The sequence below is a fragment of the Schistocerca nitens genome, chromosome 8 (genome assembly GCF_023898315.1).
Source record: "Schistocerca nitens isolate TAMUIC-IGC-003100 chromosome 8, iqSchNite1.1, whole genome shotgun sequence".
Taxonomy (NCBI): domain Eukaryota; kingdom Metazoa; phylum Arthropoda; class Insecta; order Orthoptera; family Acrididae; genus Schistocerca; species Schistocerca nitens.
The window spans coordinates 238,536,537-238,557,541 of NC_064621.1; the positions used below are offsets into that span (position 1 = coordinate 238,536,537).

Sequence of the window (21,005 nt, forward strand, 5' to 3'; positions counted from 1 at the left end):
AAGAAATGTATGATGAAATAAAAGAAATTATTCAGACAGTGAAGGGAGACGAAAATTTAATAGTCATGGGTGACTGGAATTCGAGTGTAGGAAAAGGGAGAGAAGGAAACGTAGTAGGTGAATATGGATTGGGGCTAAGAAATGAAAGAGGAAGCCGCCTGGTAGAATTTTGCACTGAGCAAAACTTAATCATAGCTAACACTTGGTTTAAGAATCATGAAAGAAGGTTGTATACATGGAAGAACCCTGGAGATACTAAAAGGTATCAGACAGATTATATAATGGGAAGACAAAGATTTAGGAACCAGGTTTTAAATTGTAAGACATTTCCAGGGGCAGATGTGGACTCTGACCACAATCTATTGGTTATGACCTGTAGATTAAAACTGAAGAAACTGCAAAAAGGTGGGAATTTAAGGAGATGGGACCTGGATAAACTGAAAGAACCAGAGGTTGTGCAGAGTTTCAGGAAGAGCATAAGGGAACAATTGACAGGAATGGGGGAAAGAAATACAGTAGAAGAAGAATGGGTAGCTTTGAGGGATGAAATAGTGAAGGCAGCAGAGGCTCAAATAGGTAAAAAGACGAGGGCTAGTAGAAATCCTTGGGTAACAGAAGAAATATTGAATTTAATTGATGAAAGGAGAAAATATAAAAAATGCAGTAAATGAAGCAGGCAAAAAGGAATACAGACGTCTCAAAAATGAGATCGACAGGAAGTGCAAAATGGCTAAGCAGGGATGGCTAGAGGACAAATGTAAGGATGTAGAGGCTTATCTTACTAGGGGTAAGATAGATACTGCCTACAGGAAAATTAAAGAAACCTTTGGAGATAAGAGAACCACTTGTATGAACATCAAGAGCTCAGATGGAAACCCAGTTCTAAGCAAAGAAGGGAAAGCAGAAAGGTGGAAGGAGTATATAGAGTGTCTATACAAGGGCGATGTACTTGAGGACAATATTATGGAAATGGAAGAGGATGTAGATGAAGATGAAATGGGAGATACGATACTGCGTGAAGAGTTTGACAGAGCACTGAAAGACCTGAATCGACACAAGGCCTCGGAGTAGACAACATTCCATTAGAACTACTGGCGGCCTTGGGAGAGCCAGTCCTGACAAAACTCTACCATCTGGTGAGCAAGATGTATGAAACAGGCGAAATACCCTCAGACTTCAAGAAGAATATAATAATTCCAATCCCAAAGAAAGCAGGTGTTGACAGATGTGAAAATTACCGAACTATCAGTTTAATAAGCCACGGCTGCAAAATACTAACGCGAATTCTTTACAGGCGAATGGAAAAACTAGTAGAAGCCGACCTCGGGGAAGATCAGTTTGGATTCCTTAGAAATACTGGAACACGTGAGGCAATACTGACCTTACGACTTATCTTAGAAGAAAGATTAAGGAAAGGCAAACCTACGTTTCTAGCATTTGTAGACTTAGAGAAAGCTTTTGACAATGTTAACTGGAATACTCTCTTTCAAATTCTAAAGGTGGCAGGGGTAAAATACAGGGAGCGAAAGGCTATTTACAATTTGTACAGAAACCAGATGGCAGTTATAAGAGTCGAGGGACATGAAAGGGAAGCAGTGGTTGGGAAGGGAGTAAGACAGGGTTGTAGCCTCTCCCCGATGTTATTCAATCTGTATATTGAGCAAGCAGTAAAGGAAACAAAAGAAAAATTCGGAGTAGGTATTAAAATCCATGGAGAAGAAGTAAAAACTTTGAGATTTGCCGATGACATTGTAATTCTGTCAGAGACAGCAAAGGACTTGGAAGAGCAGTTGAACGGAATGGATGGTGTCTTGAAGGGAGGATATAAGATGAACATCAACAAAAGCAAAACGAGGATAATGGAATGTAGTCGAATTAAGTCGGGTGATGTTGAGGGTATTAGATTAGGAAACGAGACACTTAAAGTAGTAAAGGAGTTTTGCTATTTGGGGAGCAAAATAACTGATGATGGTCGAAGTAGAGAGGATATAAAATGTAGACTGGCAATGGCAAGGAAATCGTTTCTGAAGAAGAGAAATTTGTTAACATCGAGTATAGATTTAAGTGTCAGGAAGTCATTTCTGAAAGTATTTGTATGGAGTGTAGCCATGTATGGAAGTGAAACATGGACGGTGAATAGTTTGGACAAGAAGAGAATAGAAGCTTTCGAAATGTGGTGCTACAGAAGAATGCTGAAGATTAGATGGGTAGATCACATAACTAATGAGGAGGTACTAAATAGGATTGGGGAGAAGAGGAGTTTGTGGCACAACTTGACCAGAAGAAGGGATCGGTTGGTAGGACATGTTCTGAGGCATCAAGGGATCACCAATTTAGTATTGGAGGGCAGCGTGGAGGGTAAAAATCGTAGGGGGAGACCAAGAGATGAATACACTAAGCAGATTCAGAAGGATGTAGGTTGCAGTAGGTACTGGGAGATGAAGAAGCTTGCACAGGATAGAGTAGCATGGAGAGCTGCATCAAACCAGTCTCAGGACAGAAGACCACAACAACAACAACATGAGGATTGACACATTGTTGGATGAACCATTCGCAGCAGTGTACCCGTGGAGGCCAATCAGCTGCTGATAGTGCCTGCACACTCTGTACTTGGTAAGGAAACAACTGGTTCTCCCGAAGCACTCTCCATACAGTGACGTGGTCAACGTTACCTTGTACAGCAGCAACTTCTCTGACGCTGACATTAGGGTTATCGTAAACTGCATGAAGAATTGCCTCGTCCATTGCAGGTGTCCTCGTCGTTCTAGGTCTTCCCCAGTCGCGAGTCATAGGCTGGAATGTTCCGTGCTCCCTAAGACGCCGATCAATTACTTCGAACGTCTTCTTGTCGGGATACCTTCGTTCTGGAAATCTGTCTCGATACAAACGTACGGCGCCACGGCTATTGCCCCGTGTTAATCCATACATCAAATGGACATCTGCCAACTCCGCATTTGTAAACATTGCACTAACTGCAAAACCACGTTCGTGATGAACACTAACCTGTTGATGCTACGTACTGATGTGCTTGATGTAGAGCAATGAGTCGCATGTCAACACAAGCACCGAAGTCAACATTACCTTCCTTCAATTGGGCCAACTGGCGGTGAATCGAGGAAGTACAGTACATACTGACGAAACTAAAATGAGCTCCAACATGGAAATTAAGTGTTTCCGGACACATGTCCACATAACATCTTTTCTTTATTTGTGTGTGAGGAATGTTTCCTGAAAGTTTGCCCGTACCTTTTTGTAACACCCTGTATTCAGGAAGTTTCGTGAGCATTCAGGTTTAATTTTTCAAGGAGTAGTAGAAGTTCAAGTGATCTGTCCCGAAAGAGGATTACATCCAAAAAACAGTATACTTTTCCTCTTACAGAGACAGTATTTTCATTGATTTACAGATAACATTCCACTTTGCCTTCACAGTATCCAACAGGCAAAGAGATTCACCTGAAAACCACAGCGATCGGCGAGCGCGCGGAGCAAGCTCACCTGAGGAGCCGGTGATGTCCATGGCCTTGAGGTTGCGTCCCTTGATGATGGTGACGGTGAGCCGACCGGCCGTGGGCAGGTAGCACAGCGACAGCATCAGCTCGCCCAGATCCACCTTCTCCTGCAAGCAGACGACTTTTTCTGAGCTTTACTTCCAAACCTGATACCTTGTTGCATGGTACATGAAGTACACAGCTGGCCACTAACAATGAAATAGCACGATGGTCGCATACAACATACATCAAACTGGCGTGAAACGCACCACATGCTCGGTACGTAAACGATTAGCAGTTCAACGCAACCGCGGAATAAAGTTTGACTAAAGCGCTATCTACATTGCGTGCCAATTTTAAAAGAACACAAAATCCCGAAGATTGTGGCGAAGTTTTACAGAAGCTTGAAATTTAGCGTGATTTGCTATGCGAGATGCTTTTAATAGTTCCCGCAACGCAACTCCGTCTCGAAATCTGGCAGAAAACCATAGAGATTCTGATCATATGTAAATTATACTAGCACCAAGATGCAATCAATACCTTCTCTTCGCAATAGCGATGGTAATGTTGCTGATGACACAGCCTCGAATGCAGAGTTACTAAATACGGTTTTCCGAAATTCCATCAACAAGGAAGACGAAGTATATATCTCAGAATTCGAATCGAGAAGAACTGCCAAACTGAGTAACTTGGACGTAGGTATCCTCGGTGTGCCGAAACAGCTTAATTCACTTAATAAAGTCAAGCCCTGCAGTTCACATGGTATACCAGTTATGTTCCATTCAGAGTAGGCTGTTCAAGTAGGCTGTTTAGGTTTTTATGTTGATAACGTCACGTAGTGCTCTGTATGAAAACCACTGACTGTGCTGTGTGCAGTCTGTGGCTGGTTTGCATTGTTGGAATTTGCGATTGTAGTGTTGGGCAGTTGGCTGTTAACAGCGTGTAGCGTTGCGCAGTTGGAGGTGAGCCGCCAGCAGTGGTGGATGTGGGGAGAGAGATGGCAGAATTTTAAGAGCGGACGATGTGGACGTGTGTCCGCCAGAAAGAGTAAATTTGTAATACTGGATATCATGAACTGATATATATATATATATATATGTATATATTATGACTTTTGAACACTATTAAGGTAAATACATTGTTTGTTCTCTATCAAAATCTTTCATTTGCTAACTATGCCTATCAGTAGTTAGTGCCTTCAGTAGTTAGAATCTTTTATTTAGCTGGCAGTATTGGCGCTCGCTGTATTGCAGTAGTTCGAGTAACGAAGATTTTTGTGAGGTAAGTGATTCATGAAAGGTATAGGTTATTGTTAGTCAGGGCCATTCTTTTGTAGGGATTTTTGAAAGTCAGATTGCGTTGCGCTAAAAATATTGTGTGTCAGTTTAAGCACAGTAATTTATAATTTTTCTAAGGGGACGTTTCAGCTGATGCAATAGCTGCTCCCTTAGCAATCGTATACAACCGATCGCTCGTCAAAAGATCCGTACCTGAGGACTGGAAAGCTGCGCAGGTCATGCCAGTACTCAGGAAAGTAAACAGCAGCAATCCGCTGAATAACAGGCCCAGATCACTGACATCGGATTGCAGTAGGAATTTGGAACATATACTGTGTTCGAATATTATTAATTACATCGAAGAAAACGATTTATTGACAAATAGCCAACACGGATTCAGAAAGTATAGTTCTTGCGAAACGCAGCTACCTCGTTATTCTCACGAAGTAATGGGTGCTATCGGCAGGGCACCTCAAATTGATTCCATATTTCTGTATTTCTAGAATGCTTTTGCCACGTTCGCTCACAAGCGACTTCTAATAATAGTGCGTCCCTGCGGACTACCGTCTGAGTTGAGCGACTGGATTCGTAATTTCCAGTTCAGAAAGGTCACGGTTCTTAGTAACTGACCGAAAACATCGAGTAAAACAGAAGTAATATCAGTCGTTCCCCAAGGAAGTGTTATAAGCCCTCCGCTGTTCTTGATCTATATAAACGATTTAGAAGAAAATCTGAGCATATCCCTTAGATTGTTAGCAGGTGATGCTGTCATTTAGCGTCTTGTAAAATCATCAGATGATCAAAGCCATTTTAAAAATGATTTATGCAAGATATCTGTATGGTGCGAAAACTGTTAACTGGCTCTACGTAATAAACAGCGTGAAGTTATGAGTATGATTACTAAAAGGAAGCCGCTAAATTTCGCTTACACAATAAATCAAACAAATTTAAAAACAGTGATATCAACTAATTACTTAAGGGTTACAATTGATAACACCTTATATCAGAACGATCAGATGGATACTGTTGTGGGGAAAGCTAATTAAAGGCGATGATTTATTGGTAGGACACTTAGAAAATGCAACAGGTCCACTAAAGAGACTGCCTACACTACGCTTTTAAGTCCTCTTCTGGAGAATAGCTGCGAGCTGTGGGCTTTGCATCAGATAAGATTGAAGGAGAACATCGCAAAAGTTCAAAGAGAGGCAGCTCGTTATGTATTATCGCGAAACAGGGAGAATGTGCCATGCGTACGGTACGCGAATTGGAGTGACCTTCATTAAAACAAAGGCGTTTTTCGCTGCTGCTGGATCTCCTCATGATATCTCAATCATCAACTTTATCCTCCAAGTGCGAAAATATTTCCTTGGCGCCCACCTACTTAGGGAGAAATAATGATCATAATGAAATACACTACTGGCCATTAAAATTGCTACACCACGAAGATGACGTGCTACAGAAGCGAAATTTAACCGACAGGAAGAAGATGCTGTGATATGCAAATGAGTAGCTTTTCAGAGCATTCACACAAGGTTGGCGCCGGTGGCGACACCTACAACGTGCTGACATGAGGAAAGTTTCCAACCGATTTCTCATACACAAACAGCAGTTCACCTGCGTTGCCTGGTCAAACGTTGTTGTGATGCCTCGTGTAAGGAGGGGAAATGTGTACCATCAGGTTTCCGACTTTGATAAAGGTCGGATTGTAGCCTATCGCGATTGCGGTTTATCGTATCGCGACATTACTGCTCGCGTTGGTCGAGATCCAATGACTGTTAGCAGAATATGGAACCGGTGGGTTCAGGAAGGTAATACGGAACGCCGTGCTGGATCCCAACGGCCTCGTATCACTAGCAGTCGAGATGACAGGCATCTTATCCGCATGGCTGTAACGGATCGTGCAGCCACGTCTCGATCCCTGAGTCAACAGATGGGGACGTTTGCAAGACAACAACCATCTGCACGAGCAGTTCGACGACATTTGCAGCAGCATGGACTATCAGCTCGGAGACCAAGGCTGCAGTTACTCATGACGCTGCATCACAGACAGGAGCGCCTGCGATGGTGTACTCAACGACGAACCTGGGCGCACGAATGGCAAAACGTCATTTTTTCGGATGAATCCAGGTTCTGTTTACAGAATCATGATGGTCGCATCCGTGTTTGGCGACATCGCAATGAACGCACATTGGAAGCGTGTATTCGTCACCGCCATACTGGCGTATCATCCGGCGTGATGGTATGGGGTGCCATTGGTCACACGTGTCGGTTTCCTCCTGTTCGCGTTGACGGCACTTTGGACAGTGGAGATTTCAGATGTGTTACGACCCGTGGATCTACCCTTCATTCAATCCCTGCGAAACCCTACATTTCAGCAGGACAATGCACGACCGTATGTTGCAGGGCCTTTCTGGATACAGAAAATGTTCGACTGCTGCCATGGCCAGCGCATTCTCCAGATCTCTCACCAATTGAAAACATCTGGCCAATGGTGGCCGAGCAACTGGCTCGTCACAATACGCCAGTCACTACTCTTGATGAACTGTGGTATTGTGTTGAATCTGCGTGGGCAGCTGTACCTGTACACGCCATGCAAACTCTGTTTGACTCAATGCCCAGGCGTATCAAGGCCGTTATTACGGCCAGAGGTGGTTGTTCTGGATACTGATTTCTCAGGATCTGTGCACCCAAATTGCGTGAAAATGTAATCACATGTCAGTTCTAGAATAATATAATTGTCCAATGAATACCCGTTTATCGTCTGCATTTCTCCTTGGTGTAACAATTTCAATGGCCAGTAATGTAAGAGAAATCAGAACTCACACGAATAGATTTGAGTGTTCATTTTTCCGCATACTTTTTTAGAGTGGAACGGCAGAGAAATAACTTGCAAGTTGTTCGATGAACCCTATGCCAGGCGCTTCATTAGGAATTTCAGAGTGTTGTTTCTCGCTTTGGTCGGGATCTCTTGACTGTCACGGGAATATGATGTCGATGGGTATAGTGAGACGACGCTCATCGCTAGGCAGTATCTTAATGGCACTGCGTAACTATCGCCTGAGAAGACAGACGTATTGTTGGTTTGATCGCGCAGAAACGGGCGACGTCCTCGGCATTACAGCCTGTCTGCAAGGGGACAATTGTGGAGCTTCCCTTCATGCGGCAGTAGAGAGAGGACCACCTCATCACGGCACGGGGCACAGCAGTCGCACCACGTTGTTTTTGTAGACTATTTAAGCTTCAGCGAGCTGTATTACGATGGGTGTTGCTGTGTGTGAAGACTCCGCGGAGAATGAACCTTTCCAGATTCCATTCACTGTCATGGTACAGGCTCAGTACCTGCTGTGTTGATACGGCGTGATGGTGTGTACAGAACACGATCACCCCTTCTTCGTTTATCTACAACTACAATAACATTCCGCAAGCCAGTGTACAGTGCATGGTGGAAGGTAGACTGTACCAAATGTTTACACGATTTCACGTGTTCAAGATGTTTATCACTAATCTTGTAATCATAGGCCGTTGTCCTACTTTTCATACTTTTTGCTATAGGAATTACCTTACATTTATCCATATCTAAAGAAAGCTTCCATTCACTGAACCAAGTAGAACTGTTGCTGCGCCATGAATAAGTGCAGGCATGGATTTGGGCAATTCTTGTAAATTTCACGCAGCTATGGCTGGAAGGTAGTAGTTAAGAGACCGATTGTCAGATCGGATGGCAGGCACGGGTAATGTTACGAGGGTAATCCCAAATGTTAGGTCTCCTATTTTTTTATAAGTACATAGACCTTTTTATTTCTACAATGGTTTACATCAGTTTACAGCTTGAACATTTAGCTATTTTTCGACATAATCATCACTTCTGTCGACGCATTTTTGTAGAAGCTGTGGCAGTTTTTGTATGCCCATGTCATACCAGCTCGCCGCCAAGCTGTTCAGAAAGTTATGAAACTCTTCTTTCACCTCGTCGTCTGAGCTGAATCGCTTTCCGGCCAAATGTTCTTTTAACTTAGGGAAAAGGTGACAGTCACTGGCGCCAAGTCAGGACTATAGGGTGAGTGGGTGATTATGTTCCACTGAAACTGTTGCAGGAGAGCGACGGTTTGCCGAGCAATGTGTGGGCGTGCTTTGTCATCGAGAATTTGTACGCCCTTGCTCAACATTCCTCTTCTCCGGTTCTGAATTGTCCGTTTGAGTTTTTTCATAGTCTCACAGTACCTGTCAGCGTTAATTGTGGTCCCAGTGGGCATAAAGTCGACCAACAATACCCCTTTCCGATCCCAAAACACGGTTGTCATGACTGTGTTTGTTTGAATTTCCGCGGCTTTGGCGAAGAAGGATGCCGCCACTGGCGTGATTGTTGCTTGGTCTCAGGTGTGAAGTGGTATGCCCAGGTTTCGTCACCCGTGACAGTTGAGTCCAGAAAGTAGTCCTGTTCAGCTGCAACGCGGTGAAGAAATGCGCGGGAAGCGTCAACTCGTTGCAGTATGTAGTCCTCAGTCAGCATGCGTGGCACCCATCTTGCGCACACCTTCCGGCAATTCAATGTTTCCGTTAAAATTCTGTAAGCAGTGCTTCGGGAAACCTCAGGAACCAACGTGCAGAGATCACCCAGGGTGATCCGCCGATCTTCACGCATGCTTTGCTCAACCTTCAACATTGTCTCCTCAGAAACTGACGGTCTCCCGTTCGTTTGTTCGTCGTGAATTTCGGTCCGACCAGCTGCAAACTCTCTACGCCACTTAAGAACATTGTTGACATCCATGCACGTCTCACTATACACTTCTGTCAATTGGCGATGGATTTAAATCGGCGCGGTGCCCTTTGCGTTAAAAAACCGAAAAACTGCGCGCAATTCGCATTTGACGGTAACATCCAAGGGCAGCTCCATTGTCAACGGCTGCCAAGTCAAGATTGAGCGCCTTAGCGCGACGTGAGCATGTTTACACACAGAGCGTGAAGCACTCTTCATAACAGTGTGACCAACTGCCACACAAACAGAGTTCTGTAGTTATAAAAAATAGGAGACCTTACTTTTGGGATTACCCTCGTAGTATTTAGTGAATTATTCTGTGAAGCAGGTTCGCGACACCACCCGTAGGCGAGAAGGCACTGTTCGGTGGGCACTGTATTTAAGCGTGAAGTAATCAGGGCAGCACAGGGCACTGACGTGCTGTGAAGAAGCCACACGTTGCAGTTACAACAGCGCCCAGTGACCTGTGTGTAGGAGCCGAAGTGCGATGAGGAAAGCTGACGTTATCCCCTCCAGAGGAGCAACGTCAGAGGCGTAGGGAAAAGACGTAGGAACAAGTGAGCCCGGAGATTCAAAGGGGGCAGTTGTGTCGCCCTTCTGTCCACGTCTAGATCTTGAGAGAATGATGACTGTCACCGTCTGGTGATGGATATCGGTGGCCAACCCACCCGCTGAAACTATCACCAACCTCCCCTGCACGGACTGTGGCGGGGTGGGCCACATCTTGGAGCTGCTCTGGTATGAGGAGCGAGAGGGCTGCTAGTCTCTGTTCCCTGGTAAAAATCATCTGGTAGGACTGCAAGCTGCCGTCCGCAGGGATGGGGCCGGTGTGGAAACTTGTGACCTCCCAGGTGCAGAGCTGTCTACGTCACTGACCAAGCTGCCCTGGGTGGACGCTGGAGCTGCTAAGGCTCACTACAGCGACGGTAGTTGGCTGTTTGCCTACAGCGCTCTACATGGGGTCCACGAGTTGCGCTTGAGGGAGCATTCGTCGTGTCTCGGGCTACTGGCACAGCCAAGCACGGCAACCACTTAGCGACGGCTTGAATGGGAGCGCAACGTCTAGGAGGCTGGGCAACCGGACGCCGACGCAGCAGATTCCGGCATTGGCATTGGAGCTGCCTCATGCATGCAGGTCGCTCGGCACCTTCACCGTGCCGGTGTTTCTCTTCACGCTTTGGTGTGAGTCACGTATCTTTCTCAAACCGTACCTCTCGGTCGTTCTGACATATTACAACACCTGAGCTCGGGTTCATTGTAACACTGTTCTCCCACTCTTTCTGCAATTTAGTACGATCGTTCAACGATGGTACTTTGCTGTACACATCACCATCACCAATGCATTGTCTTATAATGATTGTATCTGATAAATCGCTTATGTATGGGTTACTCAAAAAGATAGGCCCAGTTTAAGTAATTTGCATTTCACTGCGCGTAAATGGGACGTGAACAACCTACACACTGAAGGAAAGAGGAAGGCCCAAAGTTTTGTTAACCATTAGCTGCGTGAACGGCCATTAGCATGGTGATAGTTATGTAGGACACTTGCGCTATTAAGCAGTTGCGAGTAAGATGGCTACGATGCAGCAAAATGTTCTCTCGTTCTTGAGTTTTCAAGAAGTGAGTTGGCACTTACAGTGCAGCGGGCACTTGATCTCCGATCCGACACTAAACCGCCAACTACAGGGAGCATAAGATATCAGTTTAAGCAGTTTCAACAGTCTGAACGTCTCTGCAAAGCAAAAAGCCCGAGCCGACCGTGTGTACCAAAGGATGACGTTAGGCGAATGCAAGACGGTTCCTCTTCCAACACGATGGAGCTCCATCCCAATGTCACCTTTGTGTACCAGGAATTGTTTGATCGACCCATTCCTCGCCTATGGGTGGATCACATGAGAAATCAAGACGTGGCTGTACACTTCTGGCCACCGAGATCTCCTGATTTCATGCTCTGTGACTTTTTCTCTTGGAGCCATGTTAAGGAGGCTGTTTACATCCCATCTCTGCCCACAGCTCTGGCCGACCTATGGAATCGGTGTTCACAACACATGCTTCTTCGCGTGTGCGCCAAGTTTGGCTACCGCTTAGATGTTTGCCGTGTAGCAAAGGGGAGACATATTGATGCGTTTACAAAAACAAACTTGAAATGCCCTCCTTTCATTGGTATGTAGACTGTTCGAGTACAATTTATATTTCATGAAATACAAATCAACTAAATTGGCCCATCTTTTTGAATGACCTTGTATATCTAAAACATGATACATCCTATTACGCTTCCTTGGCGCACACTCCGTGTTATTCTCGTTTCTGCAGAATATTTGCTGTCCAGTGTAAACTACTGAATTCAGTTAGTCAAATATTCCTCCAGCCAATCACTTAATATGAGCGCGCCTTGATTAGCAGTCCTCGGTGTGCTACAACGTCGAATCTATGGAACTCTATGAGGACGCAATCTACCTGTTCATCTGCTCCACATATTGTTAATAAGATATCGTGTATGAATATAGCAAGCTGTATTTCACACGAGTAGTTTATCTCTGAATCTGTGCCGATTCTCTGAAAGAAGCTTTTTTCCTCGAGGGACGTAATAATGTTTGAGCTTTGAATACGTACTAAGGTCCTACAGCAGACGGAAATTGCAGATCTTGGTCTATAATTATGCGCATCTGATCTATTACTCTTTTCGTAAGGGTAGTTTCCAGTCCCACGAGATTATTTGCTGCGCAAGCGTCTGTTGGTAAATATGTGGTAGGAAAAAGAGATTATTCCGAGGTGTATTCAATGCAAAATCCAACTGGAATTCCGTCGGGGCCTGTTGCCTTTTTCGCTTCAAGTAGTTTCAATTGTTTTCCAATACCAGTGGTGCTAATATCGATATCGCTCGTTTGTGTGTGCGGTGGTACTGTTGTGTTCTCTTGAGTGTATTTATTTTTAAATACTGAATTTAATATACATGTTTTGTGTCTGTTGTTTTAGTTTTGCACCAGGCAGATCCACAAGAGGTCGAATTGACGGTGTACTTTCGAAGTGATTAAAATTTGAAAGATTTGCTAGGGTAAGTTATTTATATAATAGCGGCCCACGATGTAAAAAGGTTAAAAACGGTTTCTTTTTGTGGTTTCCTGTAGAAGTACGGCAACGTTAATCTCTAGATCTCAGTAACGGATAATGACGTCGAAAAATTTTCGAATTTCCTCGAGAATACCCTCTTAAAATCATACGGTAAAAATTTAGACAATCTGCCGTGAATAAAAAAGTGCTCATCCTCACATTGGTACTATTCGAACCTAAAAATCATGGTTTTTTGGGGTTTTCTTACGACCAGCCCATAAACAAATGGTGCCTTTATAAGCCGCATACAGTCCACCCCAGACCACACCTAAGGCTATAGAACCGACCAACTTTCTCAGTTTGACTGGGCTGGAGGGGGTGTGTAATGTTTAAATTTTGACTCTGTACTGTAGGATAGTGAAAGTATGTCCGATCATTCGATACGTACACAAATAGGCTTTAGGCAAATGGCTCCCCAGAATAATTGATCCATAACCTCTTTGATCAATAGAGCGAGAGATATGACCTGAAGAGTCGCATGGACCGATATACCGACATAATTAACCAATCTTCCTGTACTGTCATATCCAGATTCTACCTCTTCGCGTTGCGACAGTACCAACGGTCACTGCTGCCGGGAAGTAGCTCTTCCTAACAGCATCCCATACGAGAAAAACAGTTGCGTCTTTACTTGCGGTTACTCGCACTTAAGGTACTGGGGCTACACACGGCTTTGTTTTAAAAAGAATAGCTAGATGTAGTCATAGGGTCGAAGCGTGCATGTCTCCTTTCATGTCCCGCAGCTAATTCACTGTAAAAAGTAACCTGTAGCTGTGATTCTGCAGTCAAACATTCTATGCATTAGACAGAACTACGAGTTAATAAAATACGCAGAACTATAAACAAAAGATAAAAGAATAATTTAATAAAAAGGGTTCTATTCTAACTCTGTAAGTTATGAGTACGACAGAGAATTACTTTGAATAATGTTTATTGAAGAAAGGACATCTGAAATGAACGGGAAGTGATCCTTCTATATTCAGTTAAAATACAGACAGAAAATACCCTTATCAAATGCAGCAAAGTCGAGTTGAGAGCGATATGGGAATGGTGGCAAAATCCCCAAACTAAATACTCGTTAAAGATTCACGAAAACTAAGTCCGTTTTGTGACCACAATACACGAAAGATTCACCAGTTCAAAATAGTTCATAGTTCACCACGATGATTCACAAAGTAACACACGTGATATAAAGAATAGTAACTCGTACTCTGTCTGTCCACAATCCCGCATTTCAAGCGGAAAAAGTTAGAGTTTTGCTCTGGAGCACATTCAGACCTGTCGAATTACAGTGTCCCTTCAGAAGTATGATAGCGGCTATTCACCGCCCAGAATCAATTACCTATACGGCTGAATCGCACACGTTACTCTAGAGAGGTCTGCCTTCTTCCAGCACTGGACATAAAGTGTCCCTAATCACCCCATGAGTCCTTCACTCGAGGAGTCCCAGTCTCGACTCGACTGCAGCAGTGTTTCGCTACTATCCGCTCCTCCATAGGCTGAGTGCTATCCCCACCAAAAATACAGCGTCTTTAAGCTCTACAGGAATGATTTGATTCAAGGTGACCACTTCCCAGACTAAACTAATGTGTTACAGCAACTACATAAAGAAATGTCATAAACATTCTGTTACACTCAGATCATTTACAATAAATATAACTAATAGCTGGTTAATAAATAAATAAGCAAAAACTCTTGCGCAAGTCCACTCTCGTTAAATGAGTACAAATTATTGCTTAAACAATTATTTATACCTGCTTGACAGAAGCAACTTTTGGCACTCTTTACAATACAGGTGTCAGCTAACACAAGCGACTGAGCACTTTCAAATTACCATTGTTTTAATAGCACTTGCTCTGCTTCATGCCTCACTTGTCAGTTCTGACGAGGTGGGAGGCCATACCGCCCTCGTAAACTTTTACAAAATAGTAAAAAAATAATCGCATTACTTCATAACATGTATAAAAATCACAATTCACGTAGCTGAAACAACAAAGTGTTTCAGTAGATCTGAGCCAAACATTATTAAAGTGACGCGAAGAATTTATTTCGTGACGCATTAGACCCATTAAAACATTAAAATAAAGTTACTGGCAAAATAGTAAACGTTCGTTAAATAACTACAAAAGTATGATAGTATGAGGTATTGATGCTGCGTTCATTTGCTGTGTAAATGTAGCGAATAAGATGTTCTGACAAACGTTTGCATAATGAAGAAGGTGTAAAAGACCTTGTAAATCAATAAATGAAATAGATACGCAGCTTTCAGGGATGATAGCTATAGTGTAAAGCTATAACCTGAGATAAGGTTTGGTTTCATCGCTTCATACGATGTCAAGTAGTTAATTCAGAGATTCATTGTGTAAATATTTATTCAAAGTGAAATGTTAACTTCTGTAGTTTTAGAGCTACTGAAGTATTCCTGTGTCACTGGATGCCTCTCAGTTTTCTGAGATCGCAAATGTATTCGGATCTGCATCAATAGTTGATGTGAGTTATTGTCGAATCTCAAAGAACTTAAGATTGTCTGACACTCCACCATTTCCTGGAGCATATTCTGCACAAAGGCAATGCGAGCATCAGCCGTCCAAATTCCCGGCTATGGAATTTACCCGTTTCCGGCAACGAGCTCATTGTCTCTGCATCTCGCAGGCCACAAATGGAGCCGATTAGCTCGCCTAGATATGTGTAGCTTTACAGCGTGGAACGTTTGACGGGCCAAAAAGGGTATAATGCGGCACGAAATAAATCCTTCGTGCCACTTTATGTACAAATAATGTTTGGCTCAGATCTACTGAAACACTTTGTTGTTTCAGTTAGGTGAATTGTGATTTTTATACATGTTATGAAGTAATGTGATAATTTTATTACAATTTTGTAGAAGTTTACGAGGGAGGTATGGCCTCCCACCTCGTCAGAACTGACAAGAGGGGCATAAAGCAGAGCACGTGCCATGAATGCTAATGAACGGCCACGGCACCCAAGCGGTTCGCTATGAAGTTTACGGATGGACGTTACATACGAGCAGTCTTTGTTAAAAAGTGCAAATAACGCTGTTCCTTTGCTTTTTTAATTCAGGATGAGAATGGTTTTTAGGACAGCTAGTTTTTGGTTTGGAGCCGACTGGGTGTGTTGGTCAGTGAAGTGTTGTCATCTAATTGGAAACAGGAAAGAACTTTTTTTTTGGGGGGGGGGATTAATTGGACGTATTGTTTTCATTAGTACAGTTACAATTAATGTGGGTTTCAGATTTAATTTCGACGATTTCCAGAGAGAAGAGGCGAAACCATTAATTGCAATGTAAAATTTAATTTGGGTAAAAGGATATTAGTTTCGGAAAAGTGGTGAACATTAGCTGATCGTGAAGTAAACTACATCTGTAACAGATTTGGAGATAGATTTAAGGGAAAGTTAATTGGCGGATAATTGTATCCCTCGTTACACAGAGTTAGTAGCTATTCGTAGACAGCCCCGTGTCCAGTGAGAATGGTGGCTGTTTTCTTTTTTTCATTATTGTTGTTGTTATTATTATTGTTATGGTGGTAGGTCGTTCCGAATTATAGAACAGACTCATTTGTAATTTGATGATGAAGTGGATGCTGTTGTTAATGTTTTCCGGACAGTTCGAGATCTCGTATGAAGTTAGTAGTACTGAGCTTCACAGAGAAACAGTTTTTGTTATCCAATTTGCGGGTTGATATTTTGGAAATGCATTTTTTGTACGTTCGTAACAGGCTGTTTGTAACATACACCACGTGTTGTAACCAGTCTAACTACGACACTTCTGTTGATTGAGACGCCAAACGTCTGAAGTGGAACAGATTTGCTTCAGTGTGTTGTAAAGAGAGTGAAAGTGACGGTGGCTACTAGCCTTTAACACTGCGGGACAAGACAGCGAGTATAAGAAAGGAATGAAAAAAAGCATATTCTTCAGTAGCATTAAAAAAGTTCAAAAAGGCTGTTGAGCATATTATTTTTCAAGTTATCCCAAAGTAAATTTGACATCGGATTACGAACGAAAATAAACTGAAAATGTATTTTATTTGCTTCTGAAGTGAGTACAAGAAGGAAACCATGTATTAGTGCCTTATAAGAGGAGTAATTTCATTCCGATACTATGGGAAAAGTAATTACTCAGTGAGGTGTATGTTGAAAATCGTTATGTAATAAAAATCAATAAATAACGTTATATAGCTGAAACAAAATAACAAGCAAATGTCTCTCACTTGTGTTACATCACTGGATTTTTACTACATTTTTACTAACAGAGGAGTGACGAAAAGCCAAAATGGAGCTTTCTGCGTTACTGACGCACAATTTACATTAATTAATCAATATTGAAAGGGTAGTCTTAGTGTATTCTTAATAAAAAACATTTATAGATGAAGGGTATATCACTGGGCGAAGTAAAAATATTGATTTCTGTAGTTTTCATTAATTACATGAAAGAGACTTGTACACGAATGTAATAACTTCATATCGATAAAATCATATCATCGTTAATGTTTGCACTTCTTAATTTAGAGAAGGATTTACATGTTTTCGCTCGTTACGGCGCAAAATGTGCCTAATGTAATAAACCCAGTATCTAAATTGTTATATTTTTATTACTCTAACTGAGTTTGTTACTTTTCCGTAAGAATTTTTTTTTTATATCAGATAAAGAGTGGCACAATGAATAGTAGAGTTGGACAGTCTGCTTTCGCTATAATTGAGCGTCTTGAGTGTTTGCTGAAAACAAGTTTTTGAACTAAAAAATAATATATAACAGAAAACAAAAGCAAAGTAGTGTGGGATGTTATAAAAGAAGAAATTGGAAGAGGGCAGACACAAGTACAAATCAAAGATAAGGATAGAATAAACGAAAGTCCTCAGGAATTAACAAATTTTGTAAATTATTATTTCTATAGGATTTGCGGAGAAGCTGTAACAAAACCTTCCTGAAACACACCCACAATGACTTACTCAGCAAGAACAGTGATGTTGTTTCCCACAACAGAGTTTGAAGTCAGGACGACAATACAACATTTACAAAATAAGAAGTCAGAACGCATGGATGAGGTTCCTGTCTCTGTTGTGATGGCTTGCATACACAGCATAAAGCTCCCTTTTAACGAACATAATAAATGAGTTCTTTAATTCAGGTATTTGTCTTGGGAACCCAAAGCATGCACGAGTTGTGCCCTTACTAAAGAAAGGTAGTACAGATAGCATCGAAAACTGCAGAGTAGTTTCACTACTGCCTCCATACTAAAAATAAAAAGGTTACTTGAATAAATACAACCTTTTTAACGAAGCATCTTTTGATATCCGGAATAGGGGAAATACAATATCAGCCATTTCAGAGTTCACAAAGCAGTACTTGAAGCTCTTGACAAGGGTGGCCGTGTTACAGGCATATTCTTTACTTGTCCAAGTTTTCTGACACATTGACCACAAAATACTACCAAACAAGCTGGAAGTGCTAGATATAGGAGGAACAGTGAGCGAGTGGTTCTAGTCGTAGCTGGGAAACGATGGGCAAAAGGTAGATATAGTTCACACATCTGCTGATGATAAATGTTTAGTAAAACAACTGTCAGACAAGAAACAAACGTTTTCTTCGGGAAAGTATATTGGGTACAATTATGTCCTTCATACATATCAGTGACTCTTCACACAGTATAAGATATGAAGAAAAAGTGATCTTTTATGATACCAACAACATCATAGTCGCTGATAAAACACCAGAATTTCTATTAGAGGTAGCAAATGAAATCATAAGGCCTTGTAACACTAACTAAAACGACCTTGCTGTAATGGTACTACGGACAGCTGAAAGCAAAGGGAAACTACAGCCGTAATTTTTTCCGAGGGCATGCCGCTTTAGTGTAGGGTTAAATGATGATGGAGTCCTCTTGGGTAAAATATTTTGGAGGTAAAATAGTCCCCCCATTCGGATCTCCGGGCGGGGACTACTCAGGAGGACGTTGTTATCAGGAGAAAGTAAACTGGCGTTCTATGAATCGGAGCGTGGAATGTCAGATCCCTTAATTGGGCAGGTAGGTTAGAAAATTTAAAAAGGGAAATGGATAGGTTAAAGTTAGATATAGTGGGAATTAGTGAAGTTCGGTGGCAGGAGGAACAAGACTTTTGGTCAGGTGAATACAGGGTTATAAATACAAAATCAAATAGGGGTAATGCAGGAGTAGGTTTAATAAATAGGAAAATAGGAATTCGGGTAACCTACTACAAACAACACAGTGAACGCATTATTGTGGCCAAGATAGATACGAAGCCCACGCCTACGACAGTAGCACAGGTTTATATGTTTACTAGCTCCGCAGATGACGAAGAGATTGGTGAAATGTATGATGAGATAAAAGAAATTATTCAGGTAGTGAAGGGAGACGAAAATTTAATAGTCATGGGTGACTGGAACTCGATACTAGGAAAAGGAATAGAAGGAAACGTAGTAGGTGAATTTAGAATGGGAGTAAGGAATGAAAGAGGAAGCCGGGTGGTAGAATTTAGCAAAAAAAAATGGGTCAAATGGCTCTGAGCACTATGGGACTCAACTGCTGTGGTCATAAGTCCCCTAGAACTTAGAACTACTTAAACCTAACTAACCTAAGGACAGCACACAACACCCAGCCATCACGAGGCAGAGAAAATCCCTGACCCCGCCGGGAATCGAACCCGGGAACCCGGGAGTGGGAAGCGAGAACGCTACCGCACGACCACGAGATGCGGGCAGAATTTAGCACAGAGCATAACTTAATCATAGCTAACACTTGGTTCAAGAATCATAAAAGAAGGTTGGAGATACTGGAAGGTCTCAGATAGATTATATAACGGTAAGACAGAGATTTAGGAACCAGGTTTTAAACTGTAAGACATTTGCAGAGGCAGATGTGGACTCTGACCACAATCTAATGGTTATGAACTGCAGATAAAAATTGAAGAAAATACAAAAAGGTGGGAATTTGAGGAGATGGGACCTGGATAAATTGAAAGAACCAGAGGTTATAGAGAGCTTCAGGGAGAACATTAGGGAACAATTGACAAGAATGGGGGAAAGAAATACAGTAGAAGAAGATTGGGTAGCTTTGAGAGATGAAATAGTGAAGGCAGCAGAGGATCAAGTATGTAAAAAGACGAGGGCTAATAGAAATCCTTGGGTAACAGAAGAGATATTGAATTTAACTGAAGAAAGGAGGAAATATAAAAAATGCAGTAAATGAAGCAGGCAAAAAAGAATACAAACGTCTCAAAAATGAGATCGACAGGAAGTGCAAAATAGCTAAGCAGGGATGGCTAGAGGACAAATGTAAGGATGTAGAGGCGCATATCACTAGCGGTAAGATAGATATTGCCTACAGGAAAATTAAAGAGACCTTTGGAGAAAAGGGAACCACTTGCATGAATATCAAGAGCTCAGATGGAAACCCAGTTCTAAGCAAAGAAGGGAAAGCACAAAGATGGAAGGAGTATATAGAACGCCTATACAGGGGCGATGTTCTTGAGGACAATATTATGGACATGGAAGAGGATGTAGACGAGGATGAAATGGGAGATATGATACTGCGTGAAGAGTTTGACAGAGCACTGAAAGACCTCAGTCGAAACAAGGCCCCGGGAGTAGACAACATTCCATTGGAACTACTGACGGCCTTGGGAGAGCCAGTCCTGACAAAACTCTACCATCTGCTGAGCAAGATGTATGAGACAGGCAAAATACCCTCAGACTTCAAGAAGAATATAATAATCCCAATCCCAAAGAAAGCAGGTGTTGACGGATGTGAAAATTACCGAACCATCAGTTTAATAAGTCACATATGCAAAATACTAACACGAATTCTTTACAGACGAATGGAAAAACTGGTAGAAGCCGACCTCGGAGAAGATCAGTTTGGATTCCGTAGAAATGTTGGAACACGTGAGGCAATACTGACCGTACGACTTATTTTAGAAAATAGATTAAGGAAAGGCAAATCTACATTTCTAGCATTTGTAGACTTAGAGAAAGCTTTTGACAATGTTGACTGGAATACTCTCTTTCAAATTCTGAAGATGGCAGGGGTAAAATACAGGGAGTGAAAGGCTATTTACAATTTGTACAGAAACGAGATATCACTTATAAAGAGTCGAGTGGCATGAAAGGGAAGCAGTGCTTGGGAAGGGAGTGAGACAGGGTTGTAGCCTATCCCCAATGTTATTCAATCTGTATATTGAGCAAACAGTAAAGGAAACAAAAGAAATATTTGGAGTAGGAATTAAAATCCATGGAGAAGAAATAAAATCTTTGAGGTTCGCCGATGACATTGTAATTCTGTCAGAGACAGCTGAACGGAATGGACAGTGTCTTGAAAGTAGGATATAAGATGAACATCA

At 42.2% G+C, this 21,005-nt stretch overlaps 1 protein-coding gene across 1 annotated transcript in view; it reads right to left on the reverse strand.

Moving 5' to 3' along the window:
• The window catches only part of LOC126199498 (synaptotagmin-10-like), a 582,178-nt gene that overhangs the window by 146,721 nt on the left and 414,452 nt on the right, over nt 1-21,005 (reverse strand). Inside the window, exon 6 of the mRNA XM_049936421.1 lies at nt 3,496-3,616. Within this exon, the coding sequence (XP_049792378.1) occupies nt 3,496-3,616 (121 nt within the window). The remainder of the gene's footprint in view (nt 1-3,495; nt 3,617-21,005) is intronic.